At 40.5% G+C, this 17,069-nt stretch overlaps 2 protein-coding genes across 3 annotated transcripts; one reads left to right on the top strand and one right to left on the bottom strand.

Annotated features, from left to right (window-relative positions):
* Positions 1 to 1,033: 1,033 nt before the first annotated feature.
* Positions 1,034 to 7,652, bottom strand: fkbp4 (FKBP prolyl isomerase 4). The gene is made up of 11 exons (XM_069686741.1): positions 7,261 to 7,652; positions 6,561 to 6,705; positions 6,332 to 6,474; positions 6,123 to 6,243; positions 4,044 to 4,200; positions 3,753 to 3,843; positions 3,545 to 3,628; positions 3,256 to 3,441; positions 2,971 to 3,114; positions 2,396 to 2,491; positions 1,034 to 2,284 (listed from the first exon to the last, which is right to left on the bottom strand). The coding sequence occupies exons 1-11, from the start codon at positions 7,357 to 7,359 to the stop codon at positions 2,183 to 2,185; spliced, it is 1,368 nt and encodes a 455-aa protein (XP_069542842.1). The 5' UTR covers positions 7,360 to 7,652; the 3' UTR covers positions 1,034 to 2,182.
* Positions 7,653 to 8,619: 967 nt separating this feature from the next.
* Positions 8,620 to 17,068, top strand: ddx11 (DEAD/H (Asp-Glu-Ala-Asp/His) box helicase 11). Of its 2 annotated transcripts, none has more exons than XM_069685682.1 (27): positions 8,620 to 8,700; positions 8,791 to 9,006; positions 9,104 to 9,190; positions 9,278 to 9,414; positions 9,525 to 9,582; positions 9,701 to 9,808; positions 10,860 to 10,947; positions 11,071 to 11,273; positions 11,370 to 11,444; positions 11,675 to 11,752; positions 11,842 to 11,888; positions 11,979 to 12,058; positions 12,378 to 12,419; positions 12,509 to 12,576; positions 12,659 to 12,697; positions 12,808 to 12,946; positions 13,289 to 13,411; positions 13,493 to 13,605; positions 13,680 to 13,752; positions 14,991 to 15,094; positions 15,211 to 15,360; positions 15,445 to 15,513; positions 15,628 to 15,728; positions 15,824 to 15,908; positions 16,037 to 16,112; positions 16,207 to 16,361; positions 16,437 to 17,068. In XM_069685682.1, exons 1-27 carry the CDS (start codon positions 8,635 to 8,637, stop codon positions 16,467 to 16,469), a joined length of 2,613 nt encoding a protein of 870 aa, XP_069541783.1. In that variant the 5' UTR covers positions 8,620 to 8,634; the 3' UTR covers positions 16,470 to 17,068. The 2 variants fall into 2 exon arrangements, with proteins under 2 accessions (XP_069541783.1, XP_069541781.1); XM_069685680.1 differs by having other exon boundaries at positions 13,277 to 13,411.
* The last annotated feature ends 1 nt before the right edge of the window (position 17,069 follows it).

Genomic DNA, 17,069 nt, shown 5'->3' with positions numbered 1-17,069 from the left:
CAGGTACCGGCGACATTTACCGATACTCCCTTTTGTGATGAACCCCCACTCATTAAACGTATTTTATATACATGTAGGCTTACGTTTAATGTTTCCATTTCAATTAATTTCAAATTTCATTCCATTTGTTTGCACTATGTCCACAGGGGTATACTAACTCTGTGAAGTAACAAAAAAGATAAACTATTTTTTAAATTCACTTTACAAAGTCATTGTAACGAAACCTCCGTATTAGTATTCAGATACAATTACAAATAGGCTACCAGTACTAACATTGCCTAGCCTTTATCAAAATTCTGTCAGGGGTTATTAGGCAATAAAAGCTATCAGTATAGTTAATATGCTTAATATTAAAAGATAAAGAAAAACACAAGAGTTTCCCCACAATTGTACTTTGTTTTACAAACCTGTTGGGTGCCTCAATAGAAGTCATTGTGTATCTAATAATGCTTTTGTTGATGGACCTGAAATAGATTCTATTACCAGCAAACTTTCTTGTGGTTTATTTGTTTAATTATCAAGCAAGCAAACAAAGAACAATGAGATCAGAGCTCCTGCTGTGGAAAGAAAAATATAGACCCTCACAGGCCTTTCTATATATAACTTTAGAGTGAACACTGCATGTTACCAAACAAAACAAAGAACCACCGAAACAAAAATACAAATGCAGTAAAGCAATAATTAGTTGCTCCTTCTTAACATTGCGTTTACTTTATCATCCACCTGTAGAGAGCAAGTGGTCCTGGGAGAGATCGTGTCCGTAAACAGACACCGGTGTCCTTGTGAGAGAGCAGGAGGATCAGATCAGATCCTGTTCGTCCTCGGGAAAAGAAGACTCTGACCTCTTTATTGCAGGTACATAATGAGTCCATCATGGTACTTCAAATGAGAAATGAATGGATTCGGCAAAAACACATTTCAAACTGGTTATTTTGTAAGTACAGGACAAGACAGGACAGGAGAGAAAGTAAGTGTTGCATTGTAACTAGAAACTGTGAGGAAAAAATGTAACAGTAAAGACTAACACACAGAGTCAAGTTGTAGCTATTGTTTATTATATCCTTCTGTCAGGGCAGAACAAGCAGTGACCCTTCAAACAGAAAAAAAGATTAACTTAACACAGCCCTGTTTTAAATTAGCCCCCTCGTTCAGTTTCTGCCCCCCTCCACAGGTGCTGTTAACTCAAATAAACAAGGCTCCCATCTTCCTATGGTGTACCGTCTTTGCAGCCTGAATCTGATGAGCCGTATATGCACATTTTCAAACATTTTTACAGTAAATTAAGACTAAGATCTAACTGTGTATTACTTGAGTTTTTTTTCTAGGAGGACCCTATTCACATCCTTTCTAGCTGCTTTAAAATGCACATATTCCAGTTATGTAATTGGTTGAAGTCATCATTTTGAGAACAGTACAGAAATCACAAGCACAACAATGGAAAAAATAAAAGTACAAAGTCAATATTTCCAAAGCAAAGGTGAACAGTCCTGTACTCCAGGGGCTATAGGGGAGCTCCATCTTTAGATTGAGACAAGAAGCTTTAAGTCCGACTAGCTAGTCCAGGCTATGTCTTATTACTCCGCCTATCCACAGTGCTGCTACATACGTACTTTGGGACACAGGCACTCTAACATTCAAACACGTCACATCTATGCACACAACCATCACAACTCCAGGAATTGATCAGTAGGCCCATAAGAGGAGGGTTGGATGGAGAGCATAAAATTGTGAGGAGGGGGATAGGACAGAGGGTAGTGCAAGGTAAATGGTCTAGCCCTTGACGGGTGAGGGTTTGAAATTATGCACTTGACACTTAGATGCACTTTTTTCCTACCCAAAAACGCTGTGAAAACACATGCACAGTTAAAAGCTGTGAGTTGGAAAGGTTTCGCGAGGGGGATGGTGGTGGTGGTGGTGGTGGGGCACAATTTGTTTATCAAAACCCCCTTCCCACAGTGACATCAGCCAGGGAAGCCCCACCCGCCCGGCCAGAAGCCACAGCAAAAAGCTCGGACACAAAGAAAGCCGGAGAAGACGCGCCCAAAGTCAGTGCTCGCGTTGACATGCTCGTACTCACACACACACACACACACACACTCTTCACATACACACATCTTTACCACAAATGGCTGAAGTTACAAAAGTCTGAAGTACAGATGAACCATAACAGCCACATCCTCATCTACACTTTTGTTTCGCTCGCAACCTCCTTCTCTCCGTTCTCAACCTCCATCTCTTCATCGCCGTTCTCCTTGCTCACAGGCTTCTCCCTCTCTGCTTCTTTCTGTTCGTGAGTGAAAAAAACAAAACTAATTAAAATCTTCCTTTTTTAGTCAATCTAAAATCATGCTCGTTCCACCCTCTTGTGGCTGTCGTAGGAATCACAACCCTTTACCTTTGAATCCCTCTCTGCAAATTTCTGGAACATGTTTGCGTAGATGCGTTTGTCCTTCTCATGCTGCTCCTTGATGCGCTTCTGACAAAGAACCACCTGTCGGGATGCAATAAAAGAAAGGTCAGACAGCCACATTTTCAAATATGCCAAATGTACAGCAACAGCATCCAGATATATACTATGAATGTCCTCAGATTGATTCTGCACTTGACCAGATATTATTTGAACATTGTAGTGTCAACTTTGGCTTTGTCAGACTGTTTTCTTCTATCCTACTTTGGCATCACTACTGGTAGTCTTCTCCACCATCAAATGAATGCAGCAGCATATGTTTATTTGGCCAAATTGACTCATGCCAGGTAAATAAAACATCCACGAGTGTTTCATTTTGGATGATAGCACAATAAATATGTAAGGAGCCCAAAGCAAAATAAGTCGTGTCTGTATAAAAACAACATAGGGACACATTAATTTTTCTCTCTCATTTTTTGGGATTGGAAAACAAACTTGATCTGGGAAAACAAGACTCAGGTTAAAGATATTTGAACGTTGCTTTAAGCAGCATGGCTTTGTACCTGACTCTTGGCAGCCTTGTTGGCAGGATACAGTTGAATAACCTGTTGAAAGTCATCTCTTGCCCTATCAAACTCCTTCATACCAAACAGTGCCTCTCCCCTTCGGAACAAAGCCTTCTCATTGGATGCATCCAACTCCAGAGCCTATAATCATTAACAGAGTATAATAAAATGTTAACCCAATTCAACCACCCATCATAGTAAAACCAGATAATGGACATTTTTGCCAAATATACTCAACAAAAAAATGTGGGTTTATTGTAGAAATAAATGAACATCAGACACCTTGTCACAGCTTTCCAGAGCTTGGTTCGGCTCCCGTAGTTTAAGGAAGCACATGGCCAAGTTCAGATGTGCAGCCAGTCGCAGTGCTTTCGCTTTCTTCTCGTCCTCTTCTGACAAACCAGATTCATGTTCCAGCCATGACACAATCCTTTTGTACTGCACTGATGCCTTCTTGTATTTTCCTTCCTGAAGCATATAAAATGAGTGCATTAAAAAACAAAGTATTCATCTGTAGCCGTCTTACAAATTCTCTTTACACGAGTGCTTTGAAGATGCTCCCCGAGCACACCTTGAAATACTGTGTTCCCTTCTCTTTGACAATGCTGCTCTGTTCTAGCTTTTCTACTGTGTTCATCTCCCATGATTCCTTAGCCTAAAGGAAAGAAAAACAGACATGAATCACTTTTTAGCAGGGAAATGTCGGCGTACACAACTGACATGTAATTGGCCAACTGAAGCCAAGGTGTGTTTGCAACAAAGTGCCAAGATGTTTTTACCTTCTCAAAGGCTGTCAGCTTGATTTTGTAATGCAGTGTTGCTCCATCAGGAATGTTATTCTTTGCATTTCCAGCATTCCCAAAGCCATACCTACAAATTACAAACACTTATAATTAGTAATCTCAACCTTGGTGTATAAATGTTGTTTTACCTGAAGCAGTCTAACTTCACAGTATTTCAGTGTAAGGGTAGATTGAATAATGGCATAGCTGAAATCCCAGTTAAAATAAAAACACAGACAACAACAAACCACTACAGCTAAACATCAAGTACTTGTCTTGAGCTCATACTTGGGCTTCATAATGAAGAGTGCCTCCTCCCCCTGCTCCATAGCCATGATAGCTTTTTCCACTCCAACTGGCAAGCCGAGACTCTCTCCATCTCCAATCTCAAACTTCAATTCTCTCTCGTCAAATACTCGGTCCTCGCAGGAACCCTCGACAGTAACTGAAAGGAGCGGAAAAATAGCAACAAACTTGTTAACATGTTGATTGACAGCTGCGGGGAAGTTGCAGCTGAAGATGACAGATGCAATTTCCAAACTGTCAATCAAATCTGGTGCTTTGTTATAGATCTATGTAATTAAATAAATAGTAGTGCATGCACTGTAGATACATTCCACGAGCTGGCATACATAACACAAAAGTAGTCAATATTTTCTCTGCAGTGAAAGGGAGTCCATTTGTTTACAACTTGATACAAGATTTTTCGAATCCAACACAAAAGCATTTTATAAAATTAATGTATACATCCATTTTAAGTGTAAAGGCGGCCATGAAAGACTATAAAACAGTATTGAAAAAGAAGCAAATATCCTCAAATAATCCACTTCCACTTCTCCAGTCTCCATCAGTATAACCATGTGCTTTAAACACCAATTTCTCACCAATTTGAATTACTGTAACACAAAATTAAAGCCTCAGTCCTCACATACAACCTTGTCTAATTTATGAGCGTTGCATTGTTTTGCCCAAACCAAAATAAGGAGTTATGTTAGCGTGGGCGTGTTCCTACAAGTACCACAGAGATGGGTGAAGGAGGTGAAATAAGGAGAAAGTCCAGTTTGAAGGCACTGGAGCAGTTTTTGCTAATTTTAACAAGGAAAGGTCAAAATAAAAGTGAAAGTGTTTTCTGTTTCAATGCTTGGAAGTAAACAATGATGTGAAACAAGTATAAACATTGTAAGTGGTGCTAAAAATGCAAAACATTGGAATTTTATTGTAAATGTAACTCTAAATATAAATTTTAAGATTCATCTAGGGATGCACAATATTGGATTTTTTGCCGATATCCGATATGCCGATATTTTACAACTCATTTAGCCGATTACCGATACTTTTTCCTGCACACCTAATTGCAGAGATCATCAACTCTTTTCTGTATTGGAATTAGCATACAGTATAATAGTGATACTCTTATCACATTTGTTACAACGGTCGGGGTGACGGGTCTTGAGATGGTTAATCACGTTTGTAGTGTTGAAAGACTCCTCGCATCACCGAAGCTGAGCAGTCGTTGCAAATAGCAGTTTTGCTTTCTGTTTTGGACACTTTGAAAAACTTCCACACCACGGACATTTTGGCATCTAACTCTCTCATGCTGCAGGTAGACACGCGTGACGTCATCACGCTGCGCCGCGCAGGTCTTCTTCGCGCCGGGGACATTGCGCCGAGGTCGGGCATTTAATCAAGTATGCAGCAGCTCATTATTTTATCGGTTAATTATATCGGCGTGTTGGCCGATATCCAATAGTTCATTTTTAAGCCAATATCGGCCGATACCGATAACGTGCCGATAATATCGTACCTAATTGGGAGTGTGTCACATGACCATTAATATAAAAAAGTTTAAAGAAGGATGCATTTCTTGATCAATCCATGTGTTGCTCAGCACTTCCTTAATCTTTAATCAATCTTAAACTTGTTTCTGGAAGTTTATCCTTAAAGTCTCTGTATGGCTTAAAAATCCAATCAATGATTTGAAGAGACAAAAACCTCTGTGCAAATACATCCTTAAATGTCTAAAGGGTATGGTCTGAGTTTTTGGCTGAAGCCTAATAGAGAAAGTAAGCAATCATGGTTGTTATTGCAATGTTAGTCATTATTATTGTTACATTATTACATAGAGACTCCATGAAGTGTCCTAGGGTGGACAGCAGAAATGCCTCAAGATACTCTCCACTTGAAATATCCACTTCCAATATAATCCACTCAGCTCTTTCAAAACTAAATTAAATATGGTAAGCACTTTTACATTTCAAGTCATTGATTTCTTGTGTTGTTACTTTTAAAACATGCAGCCTAGTAAAAGCAGATCAATTGCTTTCTTCATTACTGCGAGCAAAGAACATCCTGTGTCTGATGCATTACCTTCTACAGAAGCTCCTTCATTAGGCTTGGAGTATCCCTGCCCTTTAGTGATAATGCGACGGATGATCCCTCCATCCTCATCTTCAGTTAGGTCCTCACCTCGAAATTCAAACAGTTCAACCTAAAAGTTGCAGGAAAGGAATTTAATATCTTTTCACAAAAACAAAAGGATCAAGATATAAAGTATTACACTCATTACTGATGGTTACCTCAAAAACAAGAGTGGCATTGGGGGGGATCTTGGGTGGGCTGCCTGCAGATCCATAAGCATATTCTGGCTTACATATGAGCTGGCACAACTCTCCTATTTTCATGGTGGCTACACCGATGTCCCAAGCCTTTATTACTTGACCTATACAGAAAGAAGATTGGTTATAAACCCTGGCTGTGCAACCATGCCAGTGGAGTAGTCATATCTCAGCTAGATATGAAACCAACCTTTGCCCAACTCAAAGGAAAACTTGTCTCCTCTGTCTCTGCTCGAGTCAAAATGAGTACCATCCAGAAGTGTGCCCACATAATGTACAAACACTTTGTCACCAGTCATTGGCAGCTCTGTGCCTGTGCCTTCCCTTTTCACCAGCTGGAAAAATAGACAGAAAGAAAATCATTGATTAACAAGCAAGTGGAGATTTATAAATAATAAATACAAGTCGTCTTTGAAACACAGGAACAGCCAGCACCACCGGTTTGTGTCCTTAACACACCTCCTGCAGTCTGGTACTTTGCATTGCAAGAGATAAATTAAAGCTACCAAATCCTTCATAGTGAATACATGTGAGTTGTAACTTGTCATTTAAATCTTGTTTGATTGAATATTAAATGCCTAATAAATCAATTAGCTATAGCATTTTATATTTCTCCACGTCTAGAAATGATGATCGTTACATTGGATAATTTTCGATGTTTATGACACCCTGGCAAAAATTGTAAGCAATGAAAATTGTGACAGGAAACAGCCGAAACAGCGTCATGGTGTTGTCAACATTGTAATTGGCTTGCATTAGCGGTTTTATTGACAGTGCACGCGATAGCATAGCTAACAACAGCTAGCCTTAACGAATGAGTAAACAACTAGCAGCCAACTATGCACTCAGCTAGCGGGACCAATATACAGTTCCAAAACACAATCATTTACCTTCAAAACACCTCCATCCTTCTTCAGTGTGATATCCTCTCCCTCCATTGGGATGGTGTGTTGTCCTTCACTTGTCTGCTCCTCTGCAGTCATTGTCATGAAGCGGATTCCTCCCTCCTACTCTGACCTGTACTACAGTTCACTGGCTAATAGTTGTGGCGGCTAAAGCTAGCTAACTACTTCACACGCCGAGTGCAGCTGCAACAACCTGATTAACGTCAACGACAGCTAGCTAGCTAACTCGCTCACTGCCAGGCTTAACTACTTGTAAATGCGTTAAATACAATTCACGTTACAGTCGCTATCCTTTTGTACCAGTCACGCTTGCATTGAAGCAGAATATGTGCTTCAGCTTGTCTAGCTACGGGTCCACGTTGTCTTGCAGTCTAACATCTGACAAGCGCTTTAAGAAGGGCATAGAACTTTCCAGACAGTCTAGGAGGAACCAGGAGGATGAAACCCCGTCAGTGGCGTTACTTGTACTTTACATGTACCTCCCGGAAAGGCGGTACACAAACAAAAAACATAGCAAATGCATCATTTACCGATATAGTATGCCATCACTGAAATAGTTAATTGTTAAATTTGTTCATATATTCTATAATAACCACATAGTACCCTGTTATAGACAAATATAGCCCATCGACATGCTTAGCTCCGCCCACGCAAAGAGTATAGTACAGTAAAACACGCACCCATAGTTTTGTCTTGCGTCTTATTGGTTAGATTCAGTGCCCACTGCTGTCTGTTGGCGCGCATGTTGAATATCCGGGAGTTCAGATTATATAAACAAAGTAAAAGCTCTTCTTCTTGATTATCTGCGGGTATGTATATGGCATAGATTTGTGTAAAGATTTTGATCAGCAGTAGATATAGTAAAGACGTCTGCTAATACATGGACTTGGGTCTGTTCGCAAGCTAGCCATTATAACAGCCTTTAATATCAAATGTTAGCTGCTTGACGTAACATGCAGCTGAACGTAACCGATCTTTTGCTGAGTAATGATTTACTACGTTGAGGTAAATCGGAGTATTGTGGTAAAGTTCATCATATTCATCAGGATCATCATAAAACAGATGAATTAATCTGCATAAAAGCAGGATCCCACAGCAGTATTTGGCGCATGCACGGTGTGCTTAATGTAAGACATAACATTACTATCAGGAGTTTAGACTTGTGTTTTAGTCTAAACACATGTCGTGTACGTGAGCAGCCAGCCATGGGTTGATTTTTCTTTCCTTGGCCATTTCTGAAGCGATATGTTTTGATCTACTAAACCCTGATGTCATCTGCCCGGCAGGTTCCCAAGCATGGAGTCTGGCAGGGACCAATTTCCATTTCCCTACCAGCCCTATGACATCCAGCAGCAGTTCATGCAAGCCCTATACAGTGTGCTGGACCAGGGAAAAGTTGGCATCTTTGAAAGTCCAACTGGAACGGTGTGTATGTGTACAAAAGGGATTTCTCTACAGTGTCATCTGATTTTAATGACAACTTTGTGTATTAAACGTGTATGTACTTAAACCCAGGGCAAGTCTCTGAGTCTGATATGTGGAGCGCTGAGCTGGCTCACAGACTATGAGGAGAAGAGGAAAAAGGAGGCGGCTGCACTATTAAAGGAAGGAGAAGCAGCTCTTTCCACTTCTACTGCCGAATCCTCCACAACCAGCTCCTCAGCAGAGCCCGACTGGATCACTGATTTTGTTCAAAAAAAGGCAGAACGTGATTTGGTGTCAAAGTTGAAGGTAAGAATGTCACATGAGACCTTGACATGGATCTCGGGGAATTCTGTCTTTTTACCTGCTTATCTTTCGACTTCCCTCGGATGTTTTTGTGCATCAGGAGGAAGAACTGAAAAGAAAGAAGAGGGAAGAACGATTAGAATTGATCAGAAACAACGTTCAGCTCAAGTATGCAATGAAAAGAAAAGTAAGTGGTCTCAAGGTTTCAAAACTTTTTGAAACTTTACCCAAACATGTCTTCTTAATAAATGTTTTTCTTGGTTTTTGTCTGTAGAGCTTCGAAGATGATGAGGCTTTTAAGTTGCTGGAGCTCAGCAAAGAAGAGCAAACAGAGACCGAAGGAGATCGAGAGGATGCGGAGCTTATCATAGCAGAATATGAGAGCGATGATGAATCAAAGACAAGGAGCAGGTGAGGAGGAGATCCATCAATCAGTCCCCAATTGTGTCAAACATTACGCCACACTGAGAAATTAAAATAAGCAGACAGTGACAGGAGGGTGTGTTTGCTTTTATGCTCAGATTTAAAGGTGCTGAGGATGACAAGGACGATGAACTGCTTGAAGAACATGTGGCAAAGGTGTGTGAGAGACATTTACTTAATAATTCTAAGAATTTGAGTCCCATCGGTATAAAGCACAAAGATAATGAGTGTAACACATTACCCTAAAGTGAGTTTATCTACATGTGTGCATTAGATCTACTACTGCAGCCGCACTCACTCCCAGCTGGCCCAGTTTGTCCATGAGGTTCAAAAAAGCCCCTTCAGCAAGGACATCAGTCTGGTCACACTGGGCTCACGGCAGGTCTGTATACAAACACACACACACACACACACACACACACACACACACACACACACAAACACAGTCATTAAAAGGTTAGAAAGAGTAACATTTTAGTTTATTTGGTTTAACCTCATCCATATTCAATATTTTCAGATGGAAAGTATTAAAGGAAATCCAGCAGGACGTGATTGAACTGAGAAATGTTCATGTTGATTAATCGTGATGAATTATATCAGGCATCATTTGGAAACACTTGTAATACTTTATTTTTCTTGAAGGAAATCTTGTCTCCGTTTATTATTAAGAGTTCTATCGTCTGGATTATGTTTCTTTTGTTATCTAAACATTTTAAAGATTTCTGGCTATAGCCCTGTTAATTCATCTCTGTTATAAACTGACATGAGCTGCTTCTCAGGGCTGCTAAGTAAGAAGTGCAACAGTGAAAAACTAAACTCTTTAGAACATATTAAGTTTTCAGATTTTAAGTTTCTAAGGATCCTGTTTTATTTTGATTAATGCAGGATGGCTGAACATTTTTGGGTAATAAAGCTTTCTTTATTGGAGAGCAGTTGTGTTTACAAAGGAATAGTTAACTAATTGATCAGTTGAACATTGGAAAATCAATGAGCAACTACAGAATAATTTACTAATAGTAGGTTTTCATGAGCAGCAGTGCCAAGATATAAAGTATTGGAACGGACAAAATAAGACACTTATAGACGCTAGCTTTGGCTCTGAAAATCGGTTTGTTATTTCATGAAAAGTTACATCATTTAAATGAGAAAATAATAACAAGAGGAACCAAAAATTACATAATAACTAGTTAATATCCATAAGACTCATTTGTAGTGTGTTGTGTGTTACGTTTCTAAAAATCTACAACTTGGAAGCCGTTAAAGTCTAGTTATTTTCCATGCAAAAATACTTACATTTCTGAAGCGACTCATAACTTTCTTGAATTTTAAATAATCATATTTGGCATTGAACAGAAATGACTACTTAACTGCGACTGTTAACCAAAACATCTGATGGTATTTGTGCAGTTAACCTTAAACTGTGTACTCTCCAGAATCTGTGTATCAACGAGGAGGTTCGTCGCCTGGGCAGCATCCAGCGCATTAATGACCGCTGCATGGAGATGCAGAAAAACAAACATGGTGAGAGTCCCTCACTCCAGAATTTCTGATCTTACAATAGAACATTTCCATCTGCTTGTATCAGTTTTGCAATTATTCAGAATTATACGGTATATAACCTTCTTTTTAACTTCCATTTTGTAGAGAAGCAGCAGCATGAAGAGGGTGCAAAACGTAAGCGAGGCCCTGCTAAGAGCGTGTGTCCCTTTTACAAAGCTTCAGCGATGCAGCAGATGAGGGATGACCTCCAGGGGACAGTCCACGACATTGAGCAGCTGCTGAAGCTGGGCAGAGAAATACACTCATGCCCGTACTACTCCACACGCCTCGCTGTCCCCTCCGCACAGGTAACACTGCACCTCATCCATCCCTGTTTGTCATAGTATTAGAGATTTGATTTAAGGTGTTAATCTGTATTTTCTTTGTTTATTGTTTCTGCATAGTTGGTGGTGTTGCCCTATCAGATGCTACTTCATGAAGCTACGAGAAAGGCAGCAGGGGTCCAGCTGAAGGGACAGGTATGAATAGATTTTTTCACTTCTGATTTAATCATTTGTTTTTTTGTGTCTAAAAAAAAACATATAAAGTTTAAAATGTTATGATGGCACTTTTTCTCATAAGCGCTGCCACTGTAAGCATTAAAATATGACCAATATATAGCTTGAAACTGTTAATTCTGACATACTTCCATCAGTTTCTACAACCTAAAGTGGAATCGATGTAGTGTTTTACTGAGATGTTTTTACAGGTGGTGATCATAGATGAAGCTCACAACCTCAGTGACACACTGTCTTGTATACACAGTGCAGAGCTCACTGGAGCACAGGTAAACACCGTCATACACGACATATACAAGACTTAGGTTTAAAATAAAGCCTGCTCACGGTTATGTGCTAAAATCTGAATCTTCTACAGCTTTGCCGAGCCCACTCTCAGCTCACGCAGTATGCTGAGCGCTTTAAGTGAGTATTCACACAGACTCTCACAATACACTTAAATACAGATTGAATATTGCATTACCTTTTTGACTGTTGATGTTTCTACAACTTCAGGAGCAGACTGAAAGCGAAGAACCTGATGTACATCAAGCAGATTCTGTTTGTGATTGAGGGCCTCGTCAGGGGGCTGGGAGGTGAGTCTGTGCTGATTCAAATCGGTTTTTGATGATTGATTAATACAGCTCTGCAACATGAGGAGGACGGGACATTATGATGGACGGATAGATGCTAATGACATTTTTAAGTACTTGCATTGTATTTGATGGGCAACGTAACACAACGTAACACCGCCTTCATTTTTAGCTTAGCTTTTTTGTTGTTTAAGGCTCGTGGCATAAGGAATAAAACTTGGTGGCCACAGAGGGCTATCTACATGTAATAACTGGTGGCCATATAGTACACTTTTATGGCCATGGTTGATGAATAACCCTAATGTAAATGTTATCCTTGCAGGAAAGGTTGGCCAAAATCCCCAAAATCAGACGACCCAAACAGGTCAGTAAATAATGTACGCGCCTCATAAACACAAATGCTAATAGACGTGTGAGCTAGCATAGCTAACCCGCTGTTTCTTTGCCTTCTAGGAACTGAAATGCTCACCATCAACAACTTCCTCTTCAAGGCCCAAATCGATAACATCAACTTGTTTAAGGTAGCTGTTAAAAGTCTTGCCTTTTAGACATCGAATTATCACATTATGATTCCTTTTAATGTCGCTGTTATTCTCTATTTAGTTACAGAGATACTTTGAGAAGAGCATGGTCAGCAGAAAAGTAAGAGCTTAATATACACTGCATATCTGTATAGATACTATGCCTCAAATACAGCTTAGTTCTGAGCGAAATCCACTGTAAAATAAACCACGCGTGCTATCTCTCTGCAGCTCGGTAGCTTTGTGGAGAAGTACGCAGGATCGGGAGTGATTCTGCACGCGCAGAGCAGCTCCAACAAGGAGAACCGGCGCACAGAGGGATTAAACCGCTACCTGCAGACACTACAAAGCAACCAGAGCACTGCTCCAGGTCAGAGGGCTGATATTTATGTCCCTATGTGTTAAAAACTAACTCCGGAGATGGATATCCTCACTGCAGATATTTCATCTAAAAACAACCTATTTAGGTGTCATGAAACTTTATTTTGAGATGTGCTGGAATTCACTTTCCTCTGAGTAGACATTTTAACTTTGCAAAGCTCAGCACTTTTGCACACAGTACCCAAAATTGAATGTCCAATATGTCCTAAAGAATGAATAAGAATGAATGTATCATTTAGCAGTCACCAGACAGTGATCAATGTAGCCTTCCTGCTGTTGTTCATTATGATTTATCGCCTCGGTGCTCCCTTGTGTGCAGGTGCTTCAGCAGACCAGCAGGGGTCAGTAGAGGCGGAGAAAGTGCTGTCTGCGTCTCCCATGATGCAGGTGGAGGGGTTCTTCATGGCTCTCACCAACAGCAACACAGACGGCAGAGTGGTGGTGCACAAACAAGGTACCATTTATAAACACTTCAAAGAAATAAAGGAGGAATGAAATAAAAGGGTCATAATTTAAACATTTGTTTTACGTCCAGGTGCTTTGTCAGAGAGCAGTGTCAAGTTCCTGCTGTTGAATCCAGCGGTCCACTTCGCCCAGGTGCTGAAGGAGTGCAGAGCAGTCATCATCGCAGGAGGAACCATGCAGCCGGTGAGTTAATTAATCAAAATGAACTAAAACTTTAGCTGTAAAGGTTTCATCCTTCTAAAAGATGTTTTATGTAGGTTTCAGACTTCAAACAAGAGCTGCTGTTTTCTGCCGGAGTTGGAGTCGAGCGCATAACCGAGTTTTCCTGTGGTGAGTGGCCCACTTTATCACACCAAGTACTTTGAGTTCCTCTTTGTGATGTTCATAATGCAGTAATTCTCAGCTGTGTGTTTATTAAACTTCCTGCTGTATAAATAATGAAATGCTCGACAAAAACAATTGAAACATTTGTATGAGGTCGTGAACTCACACCTGGTTTAAAGGTGATATCGCGTATCAGGAGGAGATGATAAAAATGCTACAAATGACAGTCGTCCCACTATGAAGCATCATTTAAACAGGATTTTTCTGCATATCTATACACAGTTTGGGCTGTATGGTGGTGCAGAGATTAGCGCTGTTGCCTCACAGTTAGAAGGTTACATCTTCGAATCTCAGTTTGGACGTCGTGGGACATGCTTGTTAGGTTCATCAGTGACTCTAAAATATTGCCCGTAGGTGTGAATGAGAGCATGACTGACTGGCGATCAGTCCAGGATGTACCCTGCCTCTCCCCCGAATTACAGCTGGGATTGGCTCCAGCCCCTCGGCGATCCTGAACAGGATAAGCGCTATAGATAATGGATGGATCGATTACACAGTTAGCATATTGGACTAGGAAGTTTGTGTATCATGATCCAAATGAACAACACCTGAACAACGCTTTTACCATTTCCTTAGACTTACTGATCCGTGTGAACATAAGTAACTCTAAGTAACTATTTTACATGTACAGACAATAAAGTCTTCGTTATAAGTAGCTTTTATGTTATGTCCTGACAGAACTATATGAGCTTACATTTGTAGCTACTTCACAGCACTAATAAGTCGCTGAGAGGCAGAGGTCGGGGCAAAGTACTTGTCTGAAGCGCTTAACAAGAGAATCACTGAGATCCCAAAAAAAACGTTTAACATTTAATTTGATAACATGCACAAACTCATAATTAAAGTAATCAGTGATCAAAGAAAAATTGTGGTCAACAAAAAATACAGCGAGCCAGCTCATCCCCTCTCTCCAACTGAACACAACAGGTGGACAGGTGACTATATCAGTTCAATATCCCTGTCCATATCCATGTGACACGCCATCTCCAATAAATATCATGAACAAAAATAAACAGCACCAAAATATAAACCATCATACACACCTTTACCTTAAATGACAACAACAATATATAATTGATTCATGGCTCCTACAACATTTTTATTTGATCATGTACAAGTATTGTATATTTTTACATCTAAATCAATAAAATAACGTTATTTTTATGCTGTAACTTTGTCTGTAGGTCATGTGATTCCTCCCGAGAACATCCTTCCTCTCGTCTTATGTAGCGGTCCGTCCGGTCAGGAGCTGGATTTTACTTTCCAAAACAGAGACTCTCCGCGCATGGTAACACACACACATTAACTTTTCTTTATTCTCTGAAGTTCTTGCTGTAATATCTTTGAATGCAGCAGCATTGTTCTCACTATAGCTGCTGCAAATCTGTGCCCGTTTGCTGACAGATGGATGAGACGGGGCGCATCCTCTCCAACATTTGTAACGTGGTCCCAGGCGGGGTCGTGTGCTTCTTCCCCTCTTACGAGTACTCGAGGCGGATCATTTCTCACTGGGAGGCCAGCGGAGCACTGACTCGTTTGGCTAACAAAAAGAAGGTTCATGATTTACATGATTTCTTCATTGGATGTTAAGGAAAGTTAATTATAAGTGTCTCTAAGCTATTGCAATTACTTTCTCAGATCTTCCAGGAGCCTAAGAAAGCCAACCAGGTGGAGCAGGTGCTGAGCGAGTTCTCCCGCTGCATCCAGGTAGAACTGTCACTGATTAAACATCAGGCTTCATCACACACCCAGCACTGAGGGATTTCCTCTACAGCTGAGACTCACAGACTTTATTTCTTATGTCTCTTTTGCTTTTGTTAGAGGTGTGCACTGGACTGCAGCGGGCTCACAGGAGCGTTGCTGTTCTCCGTGGTCGGAGGAAAGATGAGCGAGGGCATCAATTTCTCCGATGACCTGGGCAGGTGTGTGATGTTCATGAGCGCATCAACAGCCAGCTGCTTTATAATGTCTTACGTATATTATATTAAACGTTCTTTTCTGTTTGCGTCCCTGACAGGTGTGTGGTGATGGTGGGAATGCCATATCCCAACATCAAATCTCCAGAGCTGCAGGAGAAGATGTCCTATCTGGACAAACATCTGGTGAATCTCTTTGCTGTCAAAAAATCTTCACCAATCCATAAAACCTGGCAAAAGTAGCTCTGGTCACAGAAGCACTCTGACGCAGCTCATCATTAGTCTCATCACAGCTTTGTTTTTCTTCGTTTAAGCCTCACAGTGGCGGGAGGAGCCCTGGACAAGCACTAATAGAGAACCTCTGCATGAAGGCTGTCAATCAATCCATAGGTAATGATGCAGTATCCGTGACAACAGACAAATCTTTCTGTAATTAAAGGTAAAGTATCATCATTCATATGTATCCAACTCATTCATCTGATAGGAAGAGCTATCCGTCACCGTGGCGACTATTCCTCCGTGGTGCTGTGTGACAGACGTTACTCTCGGCCCGCGACGCTCTCCAAACTTCCCACGTGGATCAAAGAGCGCACCAGCACGCACAACACGTTCGGCTCCGCTTTCGCCGCCTTACGAAAGGTGAGAAGTACTCTTCACTCAAAACCGCTGCAGCACGGCTAACACGTAACCTCATGTTGTTTCTTTCTTTTTTAGTTTTTCCTGGAGAAGAAGCAGAAGCAGGTGTAGATAACAACCGAGATAATGAAGAACTTCAAAGGAAGCAGCCGCAATTTTACCACCCAAGAAATGAAATGTGATCTGATCTGAATAAAAAATAAAGAAACGTAATTAGAGGCTTCGTTACAAGATTGCAGCAGCCCTTTGATGCTGCTTTATGTTGACATATTTGAACATTTTGAGGCCAGGAGAAGCTCAAGGGTCATCCAGGGGAGGCAGTTGATTCTGTTTTCATTACATCATTCTTGCTTCATTTTAGATTTCAGCTTTGAAAACTTGTCTGTAACTTGTGTTTCACTTTGGCCTGCTTATATCTCTGGTAATAAGAAGTGAAAATACGAGTATAGTGCATAATTTGAAGGTATTTAAGGGCCAAACAAAGAGGAATTCATCAGACTGACTGGGGTGTAAATTCAGCCTAAAGTTAAAGGTACTCTTTGCTATTATTTTTATAGTGAAATCCGAAAGTTAAAATGAATTACTAAAGCATCTTCTACAAAGATATCAGGCTGAGCACAGGCTCAGGGAGAGATGTAACTGATTTACCCTTGAAGGTGATATTAAATATTTAAAGAACTCAATGCAAGCTGTTATATAATGCAAAAATTA

Source organism: Semicossyphus pulcher, unplaced genomic scaffold (assembly GCF_022749685.1).
Source record: "Semicossyphus pulcher isolate SPU_LCO1_2020_fin unplaced genomic scaffold, fSemPul1.0.p SCAF_8, whole genome shotgun sequence".
Taxonomy (NCBI): domain Eukaryota; kingdom Metazoa; phylum Chordata; class Actinopteri; order Labriformes; family Labridae; genus Semicossyphus; species Semicossyphus pulcher.
The sequence above is the reverse complement of the archived record's forward strand: the minus strand, read 5'-3'. Positions and strand labels throughout refer to the sequence as shown.

Coding starts and splice junctions, on each gene's coding strand:
- fkbp4 (XM_069686741.1), bottom strand. CDS start 7,359: ATGACAATGACTGCAGAGGAGCAGACAAGTGAAGGACAACACACCATC. Junction 6,706..7,260: donor AGGATGGAGGTGTTTTGAAG/GTAAATGATTGT, acceptor CTATTTTTCCAG/CTGGTGAAAAGGGAAGGCAC. Junction 6,244..6,331: donor ATGCCACTCTTGTTTTTGAG/GTAACCATCAGT, acceptor TGCAACTTTTAG/GTTGAACTGTTTGAATTTCG.
- ddx11 (XM_069685680.1), top strand. CDS start 8,635: ATGCAAGCCCTATACAGTGTGCTGGACCAGGGAAAAGTTGGCATCTTT. Junction 8,701..8,790: donor TTGAAAGTCCAACTGGAACG/GTGTGTATGTGT, acceptor ACTTAAACCCAG/GGCAAGTCTCTGAGTCTGAT. Junction 12,420..12,508: donor AAATCAGACGACCCAAACAG/GTCAGTAAATAA, acceptor TTTGCCTTCTAG/GAACTGAAATGCTCACCATC.